Source organism: Branchiostoma lanceolatum, chromosome 9, assembly GCF_035083965.1.
Source record: "Branchiostoma lanceolatum isolate klBraLanc5 chromosome 9, klBraLanc5.hap2, whole genome shotgun sequence".
NCBI lineage: Eukaryota > Metazoa > Chordata > Leptocardii > Amphioxiformes > Branchiostomatidae > Branchiostoma > Branchiostoma lanceolatum.
Window position 1 is genome coordinate 9,662,579 of NC_089730.1, and position 19,272 is coordinate 9,681,850.

At 42.8% G+C, this 19,272-nt stretch overlaps 3 protein-coding genes across 4 annotated transcripts; 2 read left to right on the forward strand and 1 right to left on the reverse strand.

Moving 5' to 3' along the window:
• Positions 1-334: 334 nt before the first annotated feature.
• On the reverse strand, positions 335-5,165 carry LOC136442116 (nose resistant to fluoxetine protein 6-like). The gene is made up of 6 exons (XM_066438742.1): positions 4,865-5,165; positions 2,648-2,823; positions 1,652-1,742; positions 1,269-1,371; positions 873-976; positions 335-513 (listed from the first exon to the last, which is right to left on the reverse strand). The coding sequence occupies exons 1-6, from the start codon at positions 5,118-5,120 to the stop codon at positions 335-337; spliced, it is 909 nt and encodes a 302-aa protein (XP_066294839.1). The 5' UTR covers positions 5,121-5,165.
• A 2,074-nt stretch (positions 5,166-7,239) lies between these two features.
• On the forward strand, positions 7,240-16,228 carry LOC136442375 (nose resistant to fluoxetine protein 6-like). Of its 2 annotated transcripts, XM_066439190.1 has the most exons (16): positions 7,240-7,663; positions 8,324-8,487; positions 9,365-9,455; positions 9,866-9,968; positions 10,375-10,478; positions 10,885-11,058; positions 11,229-11,322; positions 11,463-11,564; positions 11,790-11,961; positions 12,246-12,325; positions 12,620-12,706; positions 13,262-13,397; positions 13,842-14,019; positions 14,331-14,473; positions 14,815-14,986; positions 15,666-16,228. In XM_066439190.1, exons 1-16 carry the CDS (start codon positions 7,255-7,257, stop codon positions 15,845-15,847), a joined length of 2,391 nt encoding a protein of 796 aa, XP_066295287.1. In that variant the 5' UTR covers positions 7,240-7,254; the 3' UTR covers positions 15,848-16,228. The 2 variants fall into 2 exon arrangements, with proteins under 2 accessions (XP_066295287.1, XP_066295288.1); XM_066439191.1 differs by lacking the exons at positions 7,240-7,663; positions 8,324-8,487 and adding an exon at positions 8,965-8,993.
• Positions 16,229-16,605: 377 nt separating this feature from the next.
• LOC136442379 (uncharacterized) lies at positions 16,606-19,100 on the forward strand. The gene is made up of 5 exons (XM_066439194.1): positions 16,606-16,953; positions 17,561-17,724; positions 17,976-18,066; positions 18,217-18,319; positions 18,898-19,100. Exons 1-5 carry the CDS (start codon positions 16,707-16,709, stop codon positions 19,064-19,066), a joined length of 774 nt encoding a protein of 257 aa, XP_066295291.1. The 5' UTR covers positions 16,606-16,706; the 3' UTR covers positions 19,067-19,100.
• The last annotated feature ends 172 nt before the right edge of the window (positions 19,101-19,272 follow it).

A 19,272-nucleotide genomic window follows, 5' to 3' on the forward strand; every position in this document is an offset into this window, starting at 1 on the left:
TAAGCCCCCCTCTCACTGGACCCGCGGCACGCTGGCGGCGTCGCTGCGGCCGATCGAATTGACAAAGCACCCAACGCATTTCATCGACAAAAATGAATCTTTTTAAGCTTTTGGTGTTTTGTTGTCATTTTTGTCATACTTTAACGTTTTGAATGATATCCCCATTACTAGTATAAAGTCAAGGGTAACACAAATCCAGTTTAGGACGCAGCGACGCCGCCAGCGTGCCGCGGGTCAAATCAGAGGGGGGCTTTTTTAATAATTATGCCGGCTATACAGGTACAGCGAGAAACACGATAGATCTCTTATCTTGAAAGTCATGTTAGCGACATCGTTACTTGCCTGTGACGGCGTCAAAGTTAAATATTATTGTGTGTCCATAGATGATCCACAGCGCGCTGATAACCCGGATGCCGTGAAGTGCCGGAAGTTGGCCGGGGTGCTGGTACGTGCTGAACACCTTCTTCGTGTTGGAGTACACCGAACAGGACAGAAAGAACCGGCCAACTCCGGCTGTCAGATGGTCAAAGAACAAAGCAGATCATGAAGACCATTCTTTAGTCCGCGAAAAAAAGAACGCCTTATGTACATGTTCATAAAATGATACATGTTATCAGGGTTGAAATACTTAAATCAGGGCCAATCAACCATCCCTCAACTGAGACGGGGGCCGATACCGACCGCTGGGCACCTTTGCTGACGTCACACTTGTTCAGGTCACGTGACATAGGCTTTGGGTCATTTTATCAGGAGGATCAGAGTACTGATCGAAAGCTTGTTGGTTAGCATTTTACTTTGTGTACGGAGATAGCGTATACATCTTTATAATGCCAATTAAAGTCACAGATGAACTTGCATTCAAATATACTTACAGGTAGTAAAAGATTTCCTTTCCTCATCAGGAAAACGGAAGGTGATGAATAACTCATACGATGTGCTGACTGCGAGAACGCAAAGGATGACGACGATAACAGTGCTGTATATGTGACACAAATTAGACACATTTGCAAAACTCTATACTTCAATAAGGTTCTCATTGTGATTTTTCTTCTAATCAATCCACTGGGCAGCGATCGCTAAGTCATCACCATGCTGTGCACTAATACCGAACATGTATACTGAATGAAATTCGTAAAAGCAGTCAATACTTGTAGAATGTCAACATATAAGTCATGCTGTACAGTAATGTTTTCCATGATGTTTTAGTAATTTTGAGTATTACTCGCAATATGTATGACTTTACTAGTGTGTGGAAGCTGATGACTCACAGTGCAACGATTGCCCCAGCTGAGTAGGTGGCGTAAGTCTCCTCTCTCTGACAGTACACGGTCACTGGGAACCAGGATGGCATCGGCTTCACCCCGAGGAAACCTTCGGGAGAGAGTAAGTAAAGAAATATTATGGTCACTCTCTTTCTCTCTCTCTTTCCCTCACTCACTCACTCACTCACACACACACACTCTCTTGCTCTTTCCCTCGCTCTTTCGCTCGTGCTCTCTCACCATGTGCATATATATGGACGTGCAATATGACATGACATATAACGTTATGACTACATATCTATCAATCTATCTCTCATGTCATAGTACATGTGCAACTACAAAAACCATTGAGTACACTCATTCACGTAGCTTGCTACAAACCAACATACCTGTTTCGGTTAGGTTCTGCACTTCTGAGTCACTGCAGGATTTGGGAACGCAAACGCCTTGCTTGAAGTTTTCAGCAGTAGAAGAGACACTCTGGGTGAAAAAAGGAACAATTTCGTTTCATAAATGTGCATGTATCTACCTGCCCTTTGTTGGCTGTCCGTTCCAAACGAAACATTCCACGAATGAAAAATAGTGAAAATGGGGATAACTTTGTCGTTTTTAATCACTATCATCTGATTCGGATATTTTCAACATCCAATTCATATTCAACCAGCTTAATCAAATATGATCTTTAACACATGTTCAATTTGCAGCTATTTAAGAGCTTATCGTGCAATAAACAGCTGTTATGCTTTTTAGTATGCATATATCAGTTGGGCTAGGCCTTCGTGCCAGTCTTTCACAACCAAACTAACAGAAAGATCAAAATGTTTTCTTGACATATACCTGGCATATGGGAATAAAAGTGAAATTTAGCCAAAGGTGGTAATGGCTTAGTAGATGAGTTGCTACCAAGCCCTATTGCTTGTGAGAAATTAACTCAGTTTGCCTTCCTTGGGCCATGTTGATTTGATTATATGGATGACATATCCTCTGGGATACCCATACCTGATGCGAGCGTGCGAATAAAAAAGAGTTTGGCCAAAAAAAGGCCATAATTATGCAGTCTAAGTGGTCAGGAAGGTTGGACAAATGAATAAACACACAGAGTATGGTATAGCAAATAATAGATTCTTCTTCTTTTTTCTTCCACGTCTTCTTTGACTTTGGAATTGGCATTCTGCAACATGAGTATCCCTTTCCCGAAATATATTTGTTTGCAATTCGCGGCATACATTTGCTATTTTGCAGCAGCGTCAGTGTACGATTTACACTATGGTCGAAAACCTTTTTTGGGAAACAGACGAAAATTGATGCGCGTGCGGATGTCATCCATATAATCAAACCATCGATCATGGTCTTACAAATGCGTCTACCGTTAACGTTGTCCTTACCTGTACTGGGGCATGTGGTGTTCCTGCCCAGGTCACAAGGCAGTACATGGCCTTGATATCTCCCGGCCTGCTCACAGCGTTGTTAGCATCCTCTGTGCATTCTTTGTAGTTACCGATGTCCAACGAGTTGCCTTGGAATATCCCCGAAGGCGTCAGTTTTCCTGTGCTGTCTAGCACTGGGATGGGTTAGGGGATACAAACGATCAGTGAATGGGAAAAAAAGGCAAGTGATTTTAAAAAGGCTTGGTTTGAAAGCCCCTTTGATATCCCTTCAGAGCCGACATCCGAAACCCTCTTCCTTTCCAAAGAAATCTGCCAGAGAGCCAATTTAATGATACTGTACTTCTTCACGAGGTGGTTGGGTGGGTGTGTTTATGAACAGCATAACTCAGGAAGCTGCAGGTGTCGGGAGAACGAAGATCGAGAAAAAAACGCCATAGACTAGTCTAGACATAGAGTGGTCAGGCATGGTGAAGCCATCTGCACGCGAGACTCTCAGCGAGAAGTCCTCCCCCCTCCAGTCCTCCCCGTAAACATGGTAAAGCTGCAAACCAGTTGCGTGCCCAGTGACCGCAGGGGTTACTCAAATCACGGATCAAAGTCGGGGCCGGCCTAAGGTTTTTGTTACTACTAAGCTTTTTGACAGACAAAAACGACGTGGCACTGCACTCAAGTTTTTCATAACTTATTTCAACAGTGCCACGTATAGAGGACCCTTTTTTACACCTGGATGGAGTGAGGAAAGTCGCGTTAAGCGCCTTTCCCAACATCGGTGGTGTCAGGGAGATTCGAACTCGGGACCGCTGGGTTCTGGGCCGAACACCCTGCCGTTACGCCACACGACTCCACGATCTCACGACCCCACTGGCCTAAAGTTAACGCAGCAGTTGCTAAAATCAAACCGTCAGGAGACTCAAAAGTTAAAGGAAGCGAAGCATTTTGGAATACGTTCTAAACAGAAGCACATTGGGATGAATCAGAACACCTGCACGGCTCTACCAAGTGTCGCTGGAGTTAAGATGACGGTTCTTGAAGATGAACATTATAACTGGCAAGACGAAATACGTTTTTGTGTCGGGCGTATAGAGAACAATTTCTCCATGCTAAACAAGTTCCGGTCAGTCATTGCCATCGACGGTTGACTGGACCGTCTGAGCTGAACATTCTTGGGGTGTTAACAGCCTAGCTTCCATTCTTCCTTTCATTCTCACAATGGAGGTTCGATTCAAATGTCCCTGACAGACTTCCAACTATTCCAGGAGACTGGAACTGCGCATGTATCAAAATGCATATGTCTATAAGCTACATGCTTATTTCAATTTCTGAAATCAAGTCAGTTTTTATTTTTTTCGTTACTGAAGTGAAGTGGACTACGAGCGAGGTATGAATTGAATTCAAAGCGGTCGTCAAGGTCCTGAATACGCGTCTGTGTTGATTAAAGATTTATGCAGACTACCTTATTATAAATCAAGCGAAACTTAGCACACTTTTCGGTCGTTAAACAAATAATAACTGTGTCAGGTTTCGTTTTTCCTAGTTTATGGGAAAGTAGTCTAAAAAAAACTTTAATAAACAGTCTAAAAAAACTTTAATCAACACATGACGAATATTCGGCTATGAGTTCAACTGGTCGTATTATCAAACCCCACTCCATAACCTAACAACTGTGAAAGAGGAACTGACTGGAGTTCAGAAACGATCATTTGCCTGTGACCAGCAATACAGACATTCATTATCACACAGATGTAATTTTAGCTTCTAGCAGTAATTGTAAGTGGGTCAGAGGAACTGATTTTTGCTTCTGATGGACTTCCAAGAGCGTGGTCATCTTCATGTCAACACAGTCGCTCATATTAAAATCTGAACAACAAATTGAGATATTTCAATCTCAAGAAGATATGTGCTTTTGACCTTGCCAATTCATTCGATAAAGAAATGAGCTTGTTACAAAACCATGGCCACTTGCATTACTTTATGACTCACCCACTTTGGGTCACGAAGGTAAGATTGACCAAATCTGAGTTTCTCAATTCTTCAGTGAATATAAACATACCAGTTGGCATATCAGTCGGCATTATTCTAATTCTGTGTACTTATCAATTGTTACGTTACTGGTTCAGACCCTTTTCAAGCATTGTCCAAAATTCAATCCAGCTAAACTGTTGTTTACACTGCACTGAAGCATTTGATTATCATTGTAATGAAAGTTGTACTCACTAAGTTGGGCGTACGACCTGGCCAGTGAAGTATCATTATGCACGGTGTAGGCTTGGTTGTAACACGTTGGGCTGACCTGGCCGGTGGACAAAAGGTTCAGAGTACTTGTCCAGTTGATCGGCTTATTCTTCTCTAGTTCTGCGAAGTAGTCCGAAAACTCATCCACAATTGCCTGTGATGACTGAGCTGAAGTAGTTTGTGGACAGCAACACAGCGACAGCACAACTAGGAGCATAACTCCTGCTGTACCCCTCATTTTGCTGTTCCCTCAAGTACTCTCAGTACTACAAACGCGTTCTGGCCTAAAACCGAAGAAGTGCCAAGTTGACATGCGGGTTAATCACATCCAGACGGCCAACTAAAAAGACGCCCACGTAGGTCACACGTTAGGCTCTTTGAGGGGAGGGACCTCTAAATGGACTTTCCTATGCCACACATGGATAAGCCGACAAAAAACGAATCTTTTACAGCTTTGTGGGCTTTGTTGTCTTTTTTGTCATACTTGTACGTTTTGAATGATATTCCCAATATAAAGTCAAGGGTAACACAAATCCAGTTTAGGGCGCAGCGACGCCGCCGGTGTGCCGCGGGTCCAGTGAGAGGGGGGCTTAACGGTGTCCCCAGATGACCTACAGTGTAGGTCATCTGGGGACACCGTTAAAGCAACAGCCGAAGAAATGTCAAGTTGACATGAACAGATGGCTAACACAAAACATGCCACCATGGAGGCGGAGTCAATGACACATGTTCTGGAGTTAGAGGAGGTGAACTAAGGACAAGACCTTGATGGGATGTGGTGCACTGGGACGGGTGCAGCGGGTAGCATTAAATAAATCAATGTGGAAAACAATGAGGGTTTGCCTCGGCGGGACAACTGCAAAGCGGTGAAGAAGATGATGATGACTAGTAGACGATGTGACGACAACAAGCCGTCCGGCTAGACTGTGCACACTTTGCAAATATAATTAGCGCTTATCCTTTTCACTCTCTCATCTAGTCTGTATTACACTTCAGGTTTGTTTGCTTCTCTGCTCCCTTTTACCAATAAATCACAATGGTGGACTTTTCCATAGTTTCCGCCACAGGCGAAGACTGCCCTGTCATCTATAGAAATTTTTCATGTATTCACCATGTAAGTAATTCTGATGGCTGACGTCAGCTACAAGTACATGTTCTACACTGAACTGCACTGGTTACTAGCCTCTACCAGGCTCCGCGAGATGGCTGGGAAAATAGTAGGAATCGGCAAATAAAGGGAGTTAGCTACGGAGAGAGGGTCCAATCTGGAGAGAGGGTATATCTGCAGATATACCCTCTCTCCAGATTGGACCCTCTCTCCGTAGCTAACTCCCTTTATTTGCCGATTCCTACTATTTTCCCAGCCATCTCGCGGAGCCTGGTAGAGGCTAACTGGTTACCACTACATCATGCGATAATCAGCGTGGAAATATATTCTTTGGTGATGTAACCTCTATCAACATCAATCCGCCGGGTTACATGAATTAGCCGCTTTGAAAACACACACACACACACAAACACACTGGAGATCTGCTTGGACGTATCTTTTCAGGGTGGAATTATGTTAGTAGAGGTTATATTAATTCTCTGGTGACATGTTGACACCATCCAATTATGGTAAAATGACACATATATAGTTCTATGAGTTAGAGATAGTTATAGCTCTTAGAAATAACATTTAGAGATAACATGAAGATTTTCCAAGATGCGATACATAGTTATGAGCAATGGTATCTTAGAACTAGTAACTCGAAGTTCCCGCAAATTTCCAAACATGTTGTATCAGGTAGGTCCTGATAGAACTGGATATTCTTAACTACACTTCTGTTCATCCGAATGTGTGACCTGGTTAAACCTGGCCAGCCTTGGGGTCCTATCACACTTGCGTGCGTCACAATGATATTCAAGTGCGCATGGGTTGCGCATTAACATTTTTTTAAAGTAAAGTTTGCGTGAAAGAAATTCGAAGTTGTTTTCTACTTTGACCCACCGTTGTGCAGCATAGTTATCGAACCAAAGAAATGATTTCTTCGGCTGCAAACTTAACCTAAACCAAAAACATGTACATGTTAATACGCAACTCATGTAACTCATGCGGACTTGTTTATACGCAAAAGTGTGAAGGTAGCCTGGAAACCCTACCATAGGGTGGCGGCGAAACTCTCTATGGCAGCTAAAGTAGAAAGGATGCGAAATTCTATATGGAAGCTAAGTAGACAGGCTGACAGAAACGGGTCAATAAAGCAGACTGGGCCCGGTAAAACACCCCTAAGCCGACCCCTATAGACTGGGACCAGGCTAGTGTGAAGGGGGCCTTAGCCAATGAACCAGAGCGGTCGATGAGCGTCCTGTAGGTCGCATTGTATGGTCACATGAAGATCATGCTGGTGTTTGTCATCTGTTCTCTGATTGGTCTGGACAAACAGAACGGCAATGTTTGCCAGGTTAAAGGTCCAAATGTCACTGTTCCTTGTAAGTCGAGTTGGTTGTATGTTCATTGGGAGGGTAACAAAGCAGAAAAAGAGCATGCCAAAATGAAGATTACAATAGGGACTATCCTAGCTGTGGTGTCACTGCCATGCTGCCTACAATCGACCTACGCACAGTCACCAGCGCTGACTGAATTTGTGAACTACTTCGTAGGGCTGGAGAAGAACAAGCCGATCGACTGGAAAAGCACTCTGTACTTTCTGAACACTGGTCAACTCGACCCTACGTGTTACAACCAGGCCTACACCGTGCACAATGATACCATACTAACCAAGTCGTACGCTGCAAATAGTAAGTGGAACCTTTGGATTTTTTAGTCATGGTGTAGCCATGTATGATTGTATGATTTTTTTGTCGTTCGATTTTCGGAAAGATCTTGACAGAATCAAACGCCGGTCTACGACAACTTTTTCGGACACAAGACAAATAAAATGTATACGACACATCCACAACTGCACCAATGATGTCCTAAATTTGCTGTCGTGTGAATGTTACTTCTTCGCAATTGTAAGCCGCTTGTTGAACTTTGATCCATAGTTATAAAATGATTGAACCAGTGATTCAACAAGTGATATCACTCAGTGGTCATGATGATCTTGCTATGAAGTTTGCTGTTGGTGGGTTGTCTAGGCCTAAATCAAATCACTTCGAATGAGTCTGAGCTGTTGTTATTTTTGTATGCAACCATTGTGCAACGTTATATGAGAAAATACATTTGATAAAAGTTTCTATACGCTTCCCACCGATTTGAGGGCACGGTTATTAGTTAATAAGTTGTAACTAATTCAAACAACAGCATGTTGTAGGCAGTGTAGAGTGAGGGGAAATGCATGGGGCATCTGAAATCATTGTGTTTGGTGCTGTTACTTCAATACTATTGATTGTTATTTTAAAAGCGGCATTGCACTACACGGTGAATGACAATGAATGTATCCCAATCACTCCTGTCAGTGCTGGACAGCACAGGAAAACTGACACCATCAGGGATGTTCCAAGGCAACTGGCTGGAACTTGGCGACTACAGGGAATGTACAGTCGATGCCAGGAATGCTGCGGACAGGCCTGAAGACATCGAGCCCATGTACTGTCTGGTGCTATGGGGAGGGATCCCGGGGGTAAGGACGATTGTTCTGTCTGGTGATGTGGGGAGGGATACCGGGGGTAAGGACGGTTGTACTGCCTGGTGCTATGGGGAGGGATACCGGGGGTAAGGACGGTTGTACTGTCTGGTGATGTGGGGAGGGATACCGGGGGTAAGGACGGTTGTACTGTCTGGTGCTATGGGGAGGGATACCGGGGGTAAGGACGATTGTACTGCCTGGTGCTATGGGGAGGGATCCCGGGGGTAAGGACGATTGTTCTGTCTGGTGATGTGGGGAGGGATACCGGGGGTAAGGACGGTTGTACTGCCTGGTGCTATGGGGAGGGATACCGGGGGTAAGGACGGTTGTACTGTCTGGTGATGTGGGGAGGGATACCGGGGGTAAGGACGGTTGTACTGTCTGGTGCTATGGGGAGGGATACCGGGGGTAAGGACGGTTGTACTGCCTGGTGCTATGGGGAGGGATACCGGGGGTAAGGACGGTTGTACTGTCTGGTGATGTGGGGAGGGATACCGGGGGTAAGGACGGTTGTACTGTCTGGTGCTATGGGGAGGGATACCGGGGGTAAGGACGGTTGTACTGCCTGGTGCTATGGGGAGGGATCCCGGGGGTAAGGACGTTTTTTTTCTGTCTGGTGTTATGGGGAGAGATACCGGGGGTAAGGACGGTTGTATTGTCTTGGAAAAAACATTGAAAGGGCGTAATACTCACATCGATGTCAAGCTGATAAAATGTACTTGTGGAATTGGGATGCTGTGAATGTACTCCGTCTATGTACCAAAGTTGTAGGTTAGTTTCCAGGAACAAGGTTACTCGCTGCAGTACATGGCGTCTGAAGTATGTTTAGTACTATGAAATACATGTACAAATCAACCAATGTTTTTCCCAGGAGATTTCTGGCTATTCCCCGTTCTACACACAGGGCGTTTGTGTTCCTAAATCCTGCAGTGACCGCGCTGTAGGAAATCTAACATGGACAGGTACGCTTGTTTTATGTCCGAACACATGACGTGTATGAGGTAGTCCTAGGTCCTAAACTCCATGGCTAGCTTACTACTCTGCTATGTTATCTGTCTATTTTGCCAATTTCTTCTATCGTGGACGCGGTAGAGGCTATGTATGAAGGAGTATATTTGATAGTCTCGCGGGCGAGTGCGTGTATGTCTGGTCTTATTGAATTCACTGCATCATCGAAACTATCTTGTTATGGGATGACCAGTAACTGATTATAGCTTATGTCTACACAAGAGGAGCTTTTTTTATATGTCTCATGGTGATTTTGTTGGAACATATGTAGACTAACATTGCGAGTAAATCAACACGGCCTATGATTAAATCTAAAGACAGGGTGAGTGCCTCAAATTATCACTTTATTTTCCCATTCTCGAAGGCTTCCTCGGGGTGAAGCCGATGCCATCCTGGTTTCCAGTGGCCGTGAACTGTCAGAGAGAGGAGACTTACGCCACTTACTCAGCTGGAGCAATTGTTGCACTGTACGTCAGCATCACAGTTTTAAAAACTCACTAAATTCTTCAATTGCGTTTCATGCAATCACTTTTGATGCGTTTGATAGATATCCGAAACAAATCTTTATGATTGACATCACTTTTGATTAACATTATAACCTAATTATGATACTGGTTTCTTTTATCACGTCATACTCCGCGAAAAAGTCTGTATTGTTTTCCCGTGTAGTTAAAGGTTAGACAGAAGAAATACAGCAATTTTTGGCTACGCCTCAGGGACGGAGCCTACTTTATAGTATTGGGCTTGATTTGAATAAATTTTGTGATGTATTATCTAAAACCGTGCTGTTTGTCGCTGTGAGTACACAGAAAATGATGGTCTACAAAACGGCTGGTATTACAAAGTTAGAATTAATTGTAATGTGTGTTACAGGATCATTGTGTCTATCATGCTTGGCGTCCTTGCAGTCAGTACGGTTTATGAGTTCAAGATCACCATGTGGTTCTCTGAAGAGGAAAGGAAATACTTAACCGTCTGTAAGTGTTCATATTTTTTTCTCTTCATTTAAAAGTGGATTCAAGACCTTTACAAACACACACGGGTAATATTTTATGTCATAATAATAAGTTTATTGCACGTTCTTGCTAGTTGCAAGTACATGAAACATGGAAGGACGGACAGACAATCGGTAACAATATAGCATGTGACAATATAGCATATGCAGAGAATGCCGAGGCATATTCATACGCAAAATCCTACTTGGAAATGTAACTATGATACGTATACGCCGTAAAAAGGTTAAATATATATGATAATCTATATTGTGTTTTTAGTTTTGACATAAAACGTAATATTTTAGTAACCAGCAACACACAGCGAAATGTATGTCTTTTCTTGCAAACATACTTTTAGTTGACTAAAACTTCCTTGACCACCTGACAGCCGGAGTTGGCCGGTTCTTTCTGTCCTGTTCGGTGTACTCCAACACGAAGAAGCTGTTCAACACGTACCAGCACCCCGGCCAACTTCCGGCACTTCACGGCATCCGGGTCATCAGCACTCTGTGGATCATCTATGGACACACTAACTTCTTCACCAGTTATAACATCGACATAGGCAAGTATCAATGTCGCTGAGACATGGCCTCAAAACAGCTCTACTGTAGTCGAAACGTAGTCAATCAACTCTTAGACTGGGTTTTCTGGAGATAGATCATCTTATAAATGTTTCCATAGCTGGTATTATATAGATTAATGAGTTTTGAAGCACAATGTTGTTCATTACAGTTAACAAGGTGGAAAAAGCGCAAGCTAGTGACCAGTGGTGGTACTTCATCCAAGGTAACATGGACATGGCGGTGGACACATTCCTTCTACTCAGGTACCGCTATAACCACCAGTAGGAACTAGACAAAGATCTTTGCACATCAAAATGTTCATAGGATTTTCTCTGGGGGATTTTTCTCGACAAAGTGCATTGGGTATTTCTCTTGGAAGAGTATTATTTCCTTCATCTTCCAGTGGTTTGTTGGTGACTTACCTCTTCATGAAGCAGATGAAGAAGACGGGCGGACAGTTTACATGGGGAGACTATGGTCGGCACGTCTTACACCGTTATTTTAGGTAGGAAATATTACTTGCTGGTGGAGGTTGAAGGCAATATCTGTGGCAAAACATCCATGGTGGAAAGCTAGCTGGCGACCTGTAAAAATTCGGTCTACCAAAAGATGAAAAGTTGGTCTCTAGCGTGCGGAACTAATAATGTGGTTAAACGAATATATTTTGTTTGAAAAATATATGTTATACAGCACTATTCAAAAATTATTCTAAATTGTATTATACTAACAGGTTGACACCAGTGTACGCCTTCCTGATCATGATTTTTACCTGCTTCACGGCGTACATGGGATCTGGACCATGGTGGGCTCTCCATGACAACTGGACCATGCCCAGTGTCCGCGCCTGCCAGACGTACTGGGGGGCAAACCTGCTCTACATCAACAACTATGTCGGACAGGGGGTAAAGAATGCTATATCCCAAATAGCTATAGTATTGGATAACGATTATATCGAGAGGTAACATCTGTTGTCTTTTTTGATTGCGTTGCTTTTTTAAATTCTACCTTTATGCATCTATAGGAATGCAAATGTAAGATTCGTGGCACAGTCCCCCAAATCACACACACACATACATACATGTATTTGAAAATATAAACTTGAAATACGGAAAATCAAAACTTAATCGGAAGTCAACAAATGATTAATCAAAGCATTTTTTCCCTTCAATTCCACATCGATTTACAGTGTTTCGGTCATGGCTGGTACCTAGCTGTGGACATGCAGCTGTACGTGACTCTTGCAGGGGTTCTCGTGATACTCTACAGGTAAGTGAAATGACGCGCGTGTTGAAAAACTTGTAAAATTGTGCAATTACATCATATAGTCCTAACTTCAGTGCATATGCTTCTTACATAACTTCTGTGATAAAAACAAACATTTTCCTAGTAAGCTTGCCTCTTACATCTGAGAGAACGTGGCCACTATAAGTTCTTGACGTTGAACGCATTGCCACAGACGCATTGATAAGGACTATGTTGATGTTATTTTACTTCGTACACCCACAGTACTGATCGGGTACGTAAACACAATCTTCATGCAGCCTTTCTTCTGCCTTTCAGGTACCCAAAAGCTGGGGCTGTAATCGCCTGTAGTGTCATGGCGCTCGGCCTGTTTCTGAGTGGACTGTTGTATCATTTCGTAGTCAAGTAAGTCCTGAAGACTGAGAACATTTTTAAGTACAAGTATGTACTAATACTTCACTTGTACGTTGTTCATATGCCTTGCACATTTGTAATGACTTGTTCGCGTATAACCTCTGAGAGAGAATATTTTATTTTTATACTTCCAAGAGGCGCACCCATTGGCTTTCTTTAACATGTAAATACTTGGTGGTCAAATCGATTATCAATGCGCATCTTGGCATCTATTCTCTTTAGTTTAGAACAATCAACTCTTCTTCGCGTATTGTAATCCCATGATTTAGCAGGATACAAACTATTTTGCTACAGTTTGTCAGAACATACAATCAGTTGGATATTGGGGATTTCTTTTTACACAAACAGTAAATCTCATCTGCTGGCGTTTCGGTGTGTCAGACACCTTCTTCAGAGCTTCTGACTGGAGTACTGCTTCTCGCCGCAATAAGAAATACAGAAATACAACCATCTGATCTTCTTCTCGGGTCACCACTCTCCCGCTCCAGTTTGATTATTTTTGACCATTTGATTATGCTATTAACAGACGTGCTTACTTTCCTGTAGTGAGGGTGGTGGAGACTATGTTGGCACTACGTACCAATGGACGTTCACCAGAATGGCGCCGTACTTCATGGGTATGCTGCTGGGGTACTGGCTTTTCAGCACCAACCGGCAAGTTCCCAATAACCCCAACACAAGGGTACGTACATAAAGAAAACTCAAGTTAGATAGAGTATCGTAGCCGAGGGTGCTTTTGAGTTTTTGTTGTTGTCTTGCATTCACTGAGAAAGATGCATGATTAGCTATTCTTTCAACTTGTCGTACATGTCGGAAAGTGAAATGTGATCTCTTTGATTCGGATTGTCATCATCTCTTTGCATCTCGACGAAACATGACCATTGTCCACGTTCAGGTTCCATCTTTAGCTGATTCCATCCAAGTTCCTTGACTGAGAACCTATGAGTCCTAGGTAGCAAACAGATAATGTTGACATTTGTAGATTACATTTTGTGATCTTTTACATTAAGTAGATAATTGCTTGTATGTTATACATAGCTAAATGATGATGATAATCGATTATGATTTTTCCATAGCAGTGTTGAACTGTAATATCTAAAGCTGATGTGATTGCTTTCCGTTGCAGAAGCTGATGTTGTTAGGCTGGGTTGTCGGGACAGCCTGCGCTCTGTTTGCCTTGGTGACCCCGTTCCGTACTCCTGGGGCCAACCTCCTGGGTCAACCCGCCTGGAGAACTTTCGACAGAAGTCTGTTCTCTGCTGGAGTCGCGTGGGTTGTGTACGCCTGCTGCGTGGGATATGGGGGTAAGACAACGTTCTAAGCTTAAGATGAAATGTGCAATCAAAGTAGCCTCCATAGCAGGCTTTCTGGGCCTTTTTATTTGGTACGGACTGGCTGCACAAACGACCCAGTACAAAAAGAAGTCATCGGCAAAAGTGTATCATCATGAAGCCAAAAAAAGGCCCAGAGAGCCTGCCATGGAGGCTACAATCAAAGGCTCCTACCGCAAACTGACCAAATTAAGCTGGTATGCAAATCTAGAAAAATATAAACAAGGATAGAAGCATTTGCTGTATACGTCACATACCGTTCACCATGACCTTGGTTTCCACAGGTATCATTTCAGAGTTCCTGTCGTGGAGTGGCTGGATGCCGTTAAGTCGACTGACCTACACGGCCTACCTCATACATCCCATGATCATGCAAGTCTACTACATGTCTTACAAGGGGGCGCTGTTGTACTCGGGGATCAACTGGGTGAGACGCTAGGCTGATTCATGATTCATGATTGTCAACAACAACTTGGTATTGGACTTGGCCAACCGATGGTAAAAATTCCAACGAATAAACAACGCTTTTTTTACAGTACCTCTGCCCTCTTAACATTGTTTCAAACATTCCTATGTGATGCACCCCTGTACTAAGGCGCATGTCTCTTGCAACAGAATTTGGGAATCACTTCCCCTGTAAATGATATTGAAGATCAAGCCGGAGGCAACGAGTGCACGTGCTCCCTAGGAATATATGAAAGGATGAGAAGTATGCATACCTTACTGCACAACATTCAGTCATGTCTTGATGGATTTCCATTTCCCCAGTGGTTCCTCTTCGTGAGTTTCTCCTTCCTGGCGTTTGCCTGTGGTTTTGCTGCCTCCATGATGGCGGAGGTTCCCTTCCTGGAGCTGGAGAAGTTCGTCCTTCCCAAGCGCAGGGGCAGAGAGGCCAAATCTGAGGCGGAGAAGAGTCATGACAACGTAGCCAATGACAAAGGTAGACACATGCATTCAAAACAATCATATGATCCCGAGATGCATGACCCTGTATGCTTGAACCCACCCCATAGTACTAGTATCAATTTTGCAATATTTTTGTTTTATAAAATAAAACGTCATGATGATAACATTAACTTATTTTCTTCATGAATGGTTTTGACAACAGTAACTGGCGTGGCAACTCGTGTTTGATTCTTATCTTTCAATCATCTTTTGCGCGTTTCCTTCTGTATTTATAAAGGTAAATGCCAATGTGTACGTGTGGTTGCAGAAAAAAAAAGCGAAATATGTACTTTTGTGAGAAAGCGCAGTTTGTAACCATCGGTGACGTTAGATCGTTTTTGGGCGACGCCTCAGTGGCAAGGCCTTCTAGATAGAGCTCGGTTTGAAATGGTCTGGGGCCGTGGAGTTCATAGATTAGTTGATAGTTAAGTGATGAGCTCCACGGCAATGCACAGACTAATGCTGATCCTCTCATGCGGAGAGTCCCTGTGGAAATCTTTTTTGGCTATACCTCACGGATACGATCCAGCGATATAGCAGATGAGAACTTCGCAGCTTCGGGAAATGGCTATTCTGAGCATTATCATAGCTGTTTATTCATGTTTTAGATACAGTTTTAGATATCTTGCCATTTGTATTGAGTCAGTTTGATGATGATTGATTTTCCTCTGCAGACGAGAGCAACCCCAACCTGCCTCTGCTCCGCCATGGCGGGTACGGCACCACCAGCACCACCGAGACCGCGCGGAACGGCAATGCTGTAACAAACATCAGTATTACTGACAATGGAAGCAATATAAGTAAATCCGTCAACATGGAAAGACGCAGCAGAAAAACCTTGGACCAGGCGATGTAACTCGATCTACACGTGATTCAATTCAGTTTATTGGTCAACATGTCAGATAATGTCCGAATTCAGAATCTGATTTGCGGCTTTAAAACTGTATACTACTTGTGCACATGGCTTATCAGTAATGGATTCTAATAGAATTTCTATACACTAATACAACGTCAGTATGGACACATCTGACGACTCAAGTCAACGATACAAAGTACAATAAAAACGTCAAGATCTCATCAAACATACCATTATATGGCTAATGATGAGATCCTCCGTAGGTAATAGCATGTGATTGTGGCACACAACAAAAGTATTATCATGATACTTGGGGTCGGTATTCAGAATTTATCTTGAAAATGTGTAACGTTATATGAACGCATTAAAAATCAAAAACACTTTCTGTTCTGCAATAACTATTTTTGAGGTGTGTGAGTGTGTCCCAGGAACAAAGTATGTTGCTTAGCTCGAATCCCAGAATATCTTGATTTGCGCTTTTTGATATAATAGCGCAAAATGATAGTTACAGGTAATCTCCAAGCAGACGTCAGAAGGCAAAAATCGTTACGTTTCCCTACCTGCCCGATTTTGTCACAGACTGTCTCGGAGCAGCTGACAAAACGTAACAATTTCCCTCCCGTGATCTACTTGGAGATTAAGTTACATGTACTTGTGTATTAATAGAAAGGTCCAGATTTCGGTGTCAGGTTTCATGTCAAAAGTCAACAGTCACGTGAGGGTCAGTCGTGTTGAGGCCAGTCTGGTAGTACGGGTTCCGGGTTCGAGCCTAGATCGCGGTCAACAAAGATCGATCTTAATACGACCACTAACGTCGTATCCATCTGGGTGCGGCTCACCCCTGGATCACACAGCAGACATGACGACCACTGTGGTGGCTGTTCTTGCTCTGTTGTCGCTTGTCTGCTGTGTACAAACCGTGTCTGCACAAGGCCCAGCCTTCTACGAGTTCCTGGGTTACCTCTCTGGACTGGAGAGAAACAAGGTGATCGACTGGAACTCCACTCTTTATCTGCTGTACACTGGTGAAGTCACCCCGGCGTGTTTCAACGATGCCTTCAGAGTGTACAATGATTCTATACTGGTCAAGTCTTACGCAAGTAATAGTAAGTACACCATGTTTTGGTTCACGGTTGGTTGAACGGCCTGCAGGACACTGCGTTAGGCCCTGCTTTGTTTACTTCACTGGTTTTGTGCCTGAGACGTCTGTGTACCTATGTGTCTCTCTGTACGTGTGTGCCTGTCTGTCCGTGTATGTATGTGTGTGTGTGTCTGTCCGTCTCTCTCTCTCTCTCTCTCTCTCTGTCTGTGTGTGTGTGTGTGTGTGTGTGTGTGTGTGTGTGTGTGTGTGTGTGCATTGCAGTGCAGTTTCTGTGTGCCAGATGGCCCTTAATGTTGAGGGGGTGAAGTTTGCCATCTCTTATTATTACTTTGAAGTTTGTTGTTGTTTACAATAAAGCATCTTACACTATCTTTTGGCATTATATTCTCTGTACAAAGTTAGCCAGGGCAACATTAAAAATTCTAACTTATAGTTATAGTGAGTAAGTTGAAACATAATGATATATAAGCTTGCTTAAGTGTCATGATTGAGTCTATGAGATAGCATCATCTTTCCAAAATCTATCCAGTTGCTTGAGTGACAGTTACCTAGCGTATCTTATTACCTGGATGTCTAACCTTCGTGGATGTACCTTTCCCCATGGTTTACAGTGCTGGACAGTACAGGGAAGATGACTCCATCTGGCATGTTCCAGGGAAACTGGGTCGCTATGGGAGACTACACAGAGTGCACAGTGAACGCCAACAGCGCACCAGACAGGCCTGAAGACTTTCAAACTATGTACTGCTCCGTAGCATGGGGAGGAATACCACAGGTGGGCTCTTATTTCTTTACCCTATTTTTTGTGTGTGAAAATCATAGACAGTTCAAAAGAAACTGGAAGTTACACATATTCTAACATAATGTTCTACTGAATACCCAGAAGAGTTTTGAAGAAAAGGCAAGAAAAATACCAAGAAACAAAATTTGAAAGACTATAGTATAGTTAAAAATCAAAGAGAATGTTAAACTTGGTAGTCAAGCTGTTAACCTGGACATTGTTGTGTTTATGTTTTGCTTGTACAGTTACTTGCTCCTGAAAACCAGTTCTTTGCACAAGGTGTGTGTGTTCCCAACACCTGTACTGACAAAGATGTAGGACTTCTCACAAACACAGGTAAATATGTTTTGGACTTTTTCTACTACTTTTAAGAATTCAGTTTGCCATGCTAAGACATGCTCCTCTGGAGAAAGTTTTAACAAATGTTTTATAACAATGGTTAACACTTTCAGTTGGGTATCATACTACAGTTTCTCTCCCATGAAGGTCTCCTTGGGGTGAAGCCTATGGCATCCTGGTATCCTATAGGCCTGACCTGTCAGAGAGAGGAAACGTACGCAAACTTCTCAGGCGCTGCCATTGCTGCTATGTGAGTAAAGCTATAACCTCCATTGATCTGCCAGGTTACATAAATCTGCCACTTTGAAAAATAGTGTGTTTGAGAGATCTCTAGTGCAGCACCCCCAGGTATGCACAGGAGTGCATTATCCTGGGGGATGTTGGTTTGAAGATCTGTTTGGACGTGTCTTTTCAGCATGGCGGAATTATGGGCCCTGGTGCAATTATGTTAGTTGATGTTAATGGTTATCAATTAACACTTGGGGACATTTTGTACTATAATTTGTGAAATCTGATACTGGTGATAAAAATGTCTGACATAGTTTCAGCGATGCAGAGTTGACTGCAGTTTAGTCTTTTGAATAGACTGGCTTTAACTTTTGCAGCAAACGTTTCAGTAATTCATATTCTGCCTATTGAAGGTTGATTGATTTATCATAGAAATATACCAGTCTGACATTAAACATTTATCCAAAAATATTATGAAAGATTTATGTATTTATGATATGATTTAAGAACTATCTAGGCCCATTCAACTTTGACAAGATTGGATATACATTGTATGTGCTATAACATCAATGAAAGTAACATGATTCTGTTTTTTTACAGAGTCATCATCTGCATCATCTTCATCATCATCACTGTCTCCAGTCTTTATGAGTTCATCATCACTCTGTACTTTCCAGAGACAAGGAAGTCTTTAGCGCTCTGTAAGTACAACACTGTCAGCACTGCAAATCTAAGAATTTGCTGCTGTTTTGTTAAAACTTTGCAATAATAGACATTGTCAAGTTCTCTGTTGGATGACAGGTGCACTCAACATACAACGTTACAGTAATTTTATAAATTTTGTAATATTGCAACTCTAGCTTTCAGCTGGTTTTTCAGACAAGTCAAGATGAAATCATTCAAAAATTGCCTAAACTAATCAATCCAACACAGCATATTTCATGACATTTTACACTTGTCAGATGGTTCCATCTT